This window comes from Crocodylus porosus, unplaced genomic scaffold (genome assembly GCF_001723895.1).
Source record: "Crocodylus porosus isolate Cpor-Errol unplaced genomic scaffold, CroPor_comp1, whole genome shotgun sequence".
NCBI lineage: Eukaryota > Metazoa > Chordata > Crocodylia > Crocodylidae > Crocodylus > Crocodylus porosus.
The window spans coordinates 2,560,187-2,567,416 of record NW_017728932.1 but is presented as its reverse complement, the minus strand read 5'-3'; the positions used below and the strand labels follow the sequence as shown (position 1 = coordinate 2,567,416).

The 7,230-nt window shown below is 44.7% G+C and overlaps 1 protein-coding gene across 2 annotated transcripts in view; it reads right to left on the bottom strand.

The window, feature by feature from the left end:
* The window catches only part of MYL10 (myosin light chain 10), a 27,797-nt gene extending 21,270 nt beyond the window's left edge, over nucleotides 1-6,527 (bottom strand). Inside the window, exon 1 of one of the 2 annotated variants that reach the window (XM_019545431.1) lies at nucleotides 6,428-6,527. Coding sequence is in view for 1 of the 2 variants with exons in the window: in XM_019545430.1 (XP_019400975.1) it covers nucleotides 3,282-3,284 (3 nt within the window). In the remaining variant the exon portion in view is untranslated. Of the gene's footprint in view, nucleotides 1-3,281; nucleotides 3,390-6,427 lie in introns of those variants that run through there. The other variant, XM_019545430.1, reaches the window with a different exon arrangement.
* Nucleotides 6,528-7,230: the final 703 nt, after the last annotated feature.

Sequence of the window (7,230 nt, the reverse complement as noted above, 5' to 3'; positions counted from 1 at the left end):
GTCAATGCTGCTGCAGGCAGAGGCAGGCGGGCAGGGGGCACAGTCTGGCTGGGGGGCACAGCTGCACGGTGCATGCCTGACCCAGCTCCTCCTGAGCTGTGGTTGGAGGCAGGGAGCAGCATGGGCTGGGCACCGCTCCAGTCCACCCACCTTGCTCCCACCCAGCAGCTCTGGTACCTGCACACACACCTGCCTGGCACACCATGCTGCTCTGCCTCGCCGCTGGACTGCACCCCACAGCCCTGCTGACCTACCTCTGCCTCTGTTTCCAGAACCTTTCATTAACCGGCCAGCACCAACCTACAAAGTCCAGGACTGTCCTGGCTCAACCAAGATGTATGGACACCCTATTTCTACAGGGCTGGGGAGGTACAGTGCTGAGGTTGCTCTGCTTTGCTTAGATCATTTATTTTGCAAGTGCACCAAGAAGCCCAGGGATGGGCAAGTCACTTTTCTCTTAGCACAGCCTGGATCCTTTCAAAGGCAAGTGAGGCGCTTATGACCCATCAAAGCGCCTGCCTTGCAGTGACCAATCCAGAGGACTAAGCAGCACCAACTGCTTGAAGGGCACAATCTGCCTTTCAAACAGGCAGCAGCCTCCAACAATACAATTAAAAACCTGCGCTATCAGAACAGAGAAACACAGATTTTTTTTATTGCCCTGTTTGTACTCAGAAGAAAATCCTTCCCCAATCACCATTTTACACACAGTCCCAGCCTCCCTCCATATCCTTTATCCCTTCTATATCCTAAAGCCCCTTAAACTCCATCCTCTAATACACTCTCTCTTGTCCCCACACAAAGTCCCTTAAACTGCAGTAATTTGTCTCTCTCTCATGCCCCCCAAGAGTGTACTGGTTTCCAGCATTTCCACATACTCACAAACCCTACCACAATCTGTTCAAACTCTATAGCTCCAAAATGCTCTGCACAGTCTCATTCCCTAACATAGCCACACAGGACACTCTTGGGCACATACATGACCTCCTCTTAAACATGTCTCAGTGGACCCGTACAAAATGCCCTACATACAAACACACACGTGCGTACACATTTCCATAGTAACGCAACGGGCTAGATCCCCAGCTGGCAGTGTAAATCAGCAATGCTCTATCGAGGTCGGTATATTTTAGTACAGGTGGTACATTCCAGACAGTCTGGCAGGATGCAAAACACATTTGATCAGAATGCAATCTATTTTTGGGTCCACGATTCCCTTCAGCATACAGACTCTGCTACAAGGTGTCGCTGAACTGAATAAACGCAGGAATGTTGCTGGAATATGAAAAAGGCCTCCCCCCGCTTCTCTCTCTCTCCATCAGCACCAAGCATGTAGAGACATCACAGACCCAACTTTCCTGAAATTCCCGGGAATTAACGGAGAGCCACAGACACACCGTTCTCAGCGCTCCATCCTGCAGCACTTGTGTGGTCTGCCTCTTGTTAGAAAAATTATCTCGCTGAACCCTGCCATTCTCGTTCTCTTCAGCCTTGTATGTCAGATCCTGGTAGCACTGGCTGACTTGTAATTATTTTTTACTATGCTGCTTTGTCTGCACTAATCCTTTGAAAGTAGCTTTACTGAACATCTGAAATATTATGATGCTATAAAACCTCTGTAATATTTATAAATCCCTTAAGACATCATAAAGAGGGAAAAAAACCTTCCCCACAGAGTTCATCTAGCATAATTACATATACATTTCCCTCTGATTAATAAAAAATGATCACTTCCTTATGTAAAGATATTCTCAGCTTTCTTTCATTAAGACTATTTTTTTCTTTCCATTTTAAATCTGTTTCATGTTTCCCTGCACTATAAGGTACCTCGAAAGATGCTTTCCCAAAACAAAAGACACAGTGAAAAGAACTACCACCGATGGTAGAGCTGGGACTTGGGAGACAGAGTAGAATAATATTTTACTACATTCTGAGATATACTGCATTGCGCAATTTGGCTACAGAACGACTTGTCCTAATTATTCCAGAGTTGCAGGGGATTGTGGGAAAGGAGTCATTTCACCAAATAATGGAGAGAGAAAAATAACCCCGAGAGGCAAAAAAGAAAAACCCCAAGACCCAACACAAGCCACTGGATGAATAGCTGGCTTAGGTTCTAGCAAAGTCAAAGTACAGTTTATATACCCAAGGCCCAAGAAGGAAAACGCAGGACAGATACGATCTCCTCTAGACCACTGGTGAACATGGTTTAGTTGCTGGTGAGGCGTGTAATTGCAGAGCCCAAATTTTTATATTAGCCCTGAACAAGCTGAGACTACAACCTGGCTTTCAGCATGATTTTTACAAGTTGTTTCAAGTATCATTTGATCCTGTTCAGAACGTGGACTGGGCCACACTTATCACCGGCTTAAAGAGAGCCAGAATTTGAACAATGGTTTACAAAGGGATTTCAAGCAGAGTTCCCTCTCTGGTGTTCTCCACATCCAAATAATTCACAACCTTAGGACACCATTGGGAAATACTACACAGATAGAGTTTGAAAGGATGCAGGAAAAGGGTGAACAGAAAGAAACAGAGCCAAGACCTCCAGCTCTTTTTTAATAATACTGTAACAACTCCCATGAAATTGCAGGGGGAATCCAGAGCCAGATACTCGGACTGTATCTTAGATTAAAACTCTGCCCTTGATCTTTGAAACCACATGGGCCGAGGCAGTCATGCAGGGGTTCCCCTGTAAAAGGTCTTAGGGTCAACATGCTAGCACAAAGCAAGATGCCTTAAGTGAAGCTATGACAGTGTGTGGTAGAGTAGGGACACAACAGTTTCTGTAGTTATCCTTACCTCTCCCCTCCATACATCAATGGCAATGTATTCACAGGGTGCTCTCCTTGCAGCAGACCATATACCTTGGGGCTAATCAGCACCAGCAATAACATTAATTGCTCCCTAATCCCCACTATGGAACTAGGCTGGGAAACAGACTCCCGGTGAACTCTTCCCCCACTTAGTGAATCCATGCAACCTTGGCAGGATTGTGTCCAGACTACATCCACATTGAGTGCATTTATTAATCTGTACAAAATAGTGCTCTGGGATTCACAGCTCATCCAGTGTCCTTGGCCCTGGCTGTCTCCTCCATCTGAATGTGATTCTGTTTCAGTTTGGGATTTGGTGGGGGTCTGGCACTATTATCCTTGCTCCTGCTAGAATGATCAAGTTGAAAAGAAAGGAAAGGAGCTAAAGTCACAGAAAGGAAAGAAGAAAGGACAAGAAAAAGAAAGAGAGAAAGCAAGACAGGCATGGGAAAAAGTAAATCCTACCATGGTGCTGTTGATCCTTCTGCCCCTCCTGTGCCAACTAACCAGCCAGCAAACACAATGCCAATTGTCTCTTTATATAGTGTCACCGAGGAGTAAAAATATGCCTGCTCCAAGTTTAGACAATAGATGTAAGATTGGAAAAGTGCAGTAATTGGATCCCAATACCATTCCAAGCATCTGTTCCATGCAGGGCTTTTGCTTTCACAGAAATAATGCAGTAGATAAGTAGAGTAGGCAGTTGGGATACAATTGTACAGTCCTCACAATGAGTCAGAGCTGAAGGAGCTTTCCCATGTGCTTCTAAAGAGTGAATACAGGGCACACACTCAAAAGGATTTTAAATGGTCAAGGCCTCCTGGAAAGCCAGTGAGAGAGAAATACAGATACCCCTTGAGAAAGTGCAACAGAAATGAGCAGTAATTCAGGACCATCAACACTGCAATTTCAAGATACTGAAATTGATCCATTGACCTTGTCCCGTGAAACCTACATGCAGAAACAGATCATCTACTGCCAAGCCATGACTTCTGTCTGGAGATCACTGTGCCAGTTATCCAGTTCTGCAGCGGCCATTAGATTGTGCAGAGAGGCTCAGTTTGTAGGAAACGCACTTTCCACAACATGGAAAATCCTACATATTTATATTTCATTATTAATTACAACAATTCATTATTTTGAGGTTATATTGTTTTAAACTGAAGCCCTGATCTTGCCAGATGTGGCCAGCATCTGCCCAAAGCCTTAGAGAAGTACAGGAGGGTTCATGAAGGTGCCATCGTAATTGGGGTTTACATGTGAAGAGCACTGCATCATTAATGAAGCACTGTGACAGCATTGGGAAGACCAGGTCTGATTGCCTTGCCCCTTCCACCAGTGAAACTAAAGGAGGACTTCTGCAGAAATGTCTGAATGTATGAACATACAGCCTTTGAAGCATGAAAAGAGAGACTCTGACTACAGAGTGGTTTCACCAGTTCCCTGGTTTATGCCAGGGCTTTGGTGTGGATTCACTGTTTTGCTTAGTGGAAACATGCACTCTTAGAAAACAGGAAACAAAAGGCGCAGACAGAAGTGCAGCTCCCAGCTGTAACTTGGAACATTTTCTGCAAAGCGTTCTGAGTTACAACCGTCCCCCAGACCAAACAGAAGTGCACTGTTGGCTCCCCCCAAAAGGGGAATCTAGCTGGGGGCTGGGAGCTTGCAGCCAAGTTCCCATAGCAACTGCCACAGCTCTCTGCCAGTGCTCGCTGTTTTCCAAGTGGGAGGGGGGAAGGCATCAGAGGGAGCTCATTCTTGGGGCTCCCCAGGCAGTGCTGAAGGGTGGGTGAAATGGAGCCCCCCACTTGCGGCAAGGGGCTCCAATACACCCGCCCATCCTCCAGGGGAGTGAAAAAAAACCCAGACTGAACTCCCTCAGCCCCCTCTCCCCCCTCCCATTCTGAAAACAGCAACAGGCTGGGAGCTCTGCAGACACAAGTTACAGAAGATGCTACGTTTTGAAAGTCTTCATCTGACCCCTCATTCAAGGTCAGATTCTCACCCAATCCGCCATTTTTAAGCTGTCTGCAGGCATGCACTTGTGTTTGGTCACTGCTATAAACTGTTTTCAGTAGCCAGATTGGGTGAAAATGGTCACTTCTGTCTGTACCTAAAGGTGTAAAATTAGTGTGTGTGTCTATAGTCTGCATCTAGCACAATGGGTCCTAGTTCCTTACTGGCTGCATCCAAGGTCACTACAATATAAATAAAAAAAAAGAGGAAAATATACCTTTGGTTAGGGAAAGCGCCTATAAAACCAAGTTGGGTAAAAAATGTAGCAAATCGGACAAAATCCTTCTTTTTCTTATACCCATGTAAAGCCAGCATAACTGAAAGGATTTCAGTGGAGTTTTCTGGATTAACACTAATGTAACTGAAATCATCATCCCGTCCACTAACTGCAATCTCCTTTTCTGGAGCATGTATCTAGGCATTTCCTAGAGGCTGCATTACTTTTTGCATAACCAGAACCATGGCCCAAATGACCTATTTCCTGTATTATTATTATCACGGGCGTTGTAGCTGTACTGCTAACAGCTTTAATAATAGACCAGAACTCTTCTGTGGTTGTCACTATACAAATACAGACTGAAGGCAGTTCTCCTGTCACAAAGAACTTACTTGTGCAGATGATATTTAGGCACAGATATCTAGATTTATATAGAAGTGTCTGTTTAGAAAAATCCAGAGGTTTTTCTATGGCATCTGCATAAGTATTTTTGTGACCCCTGACTTCTTGCAGCCTTGCTCCCAGCCTTGCACATGTAACTGCAAATTACCAAAGCCTGCTGCCATCATGATATTAAGAGAAACTGTGGAACAATGGAATAAGCTGCCTAGGGAAGTCCTTCACTGGAGGTTTTCAAGAGGCTGGAAATGTATCTACCTGTGGCAGTTTAGGACTTATGAATCCTGCATCTTTGCAGAGGTTTGGACTACGTGTCTTTGAGGTCCCTTCTAACCTCATGATTCACTGTAAGACAGCAAAGAAACTAGGACAAATCACGCTTCTCAGTTCATGAGTGTGCAGGTGCAGAGACGCACACATACATTCAGTCCCACAACTCATAAATTATTTGTGGTACTGCAGTAGTGGGTCTGAGTCTCAGCTGATATAACCATGTTAGTATGGCTGCTTTATGCCCCAGGTTACACCCCTGCACATGCACTCTGGAGCAGGCCATATAGTCTTTGCTGGGGTAGGGGAGGCTGAGGCCAGCATCTGTGCTGGCCCCAACAACCTGGCCTGGCCTCCCAGGGCAGCAGTGGCACCTATCCAACTGCACAGCGCCTGGTCAGCAGCCAGAGCATGGCTCTGGATGGCCAGGCTCTGTTTCCAGTGGCCATTCTGCTTCCATGTTCCAGCTCCTGTGATTCTGAGTTTCTCTTCCGGCATAGTATTATTATTATCATCACCTTTATCAATTGGTATGCTGATCTGCAGATATAAGCAACACTGAAAACTATTTCCAACGATTGTTTTTTTCACAAGACTTTCTATATTTAATAAAACCTTCCAAGCTGTTTTTTTATGACAAAACATGTTACAGAAAAACCCGCCCTACTGTATGTTAATAATGTGCATATATTGAGAGAACAAAACTCACCAGATCCCTCTCTGCTCAGTCTATAAAGCAAACCCACAGAGGAATTCGGGGAGACATGCATCTTGGCTTTAAAGGTTTGCTTGCCTCTTGTAACTGTCTCCAAATTAGAAAAAGGCTCCAGACTGCAGAGAGGAGGGAGAGAAGGGGGATAACATGAGATCTGAAAAAGAAAAGCTTGAATTTAATTGCCCTAAAAATTTCAATCATTCAATCTGGTAATTAGAGAGCTGGCTGATTCAGAAGGCAATTTCCTTTGGAAAAAACACACAACAAGGATAATTGATGCTAAATGAGTATTTTACCTGAAATATTAAATACCAAACTTAAGTCTGCCTTCAGGGTCCTTTGCATTGTCCCTTTTTGATCTGCCTTTCTGCTGCTTTGTATTTTTCCGCATCACAAAACTCAACAGAACAGGACAGTCCTTTAGAGATTCAGATTGTCACCAGGCTGGGTTTACTTGAAAACCCTGTGCTATGAAGAGGGACAATACAATGATTAATTAGAAAAGAAAATAACAACAGGAAGTCTCCCAGATCCAGGCTGCCTGGAAACCCTAGATGAGCTGTTTCACTGAGGAGTCTCCACATCTCACTGGGCCCTAAGGTCTGGTCTGATGTGCTACCAAATGTAATGATATTCTCTATAACCTTAAAAGTTCTTGCCAGAAATGTCTCATATCTAATTATACAAGTTTGGATGCTGCAAGGTGATCCATGCAAGTAGACCTTAGCGCTCACATGGAGCAGCACAGATGTCAATGGCATAAGGAACTGACAACATAGATCTGATTCAGGATGGGA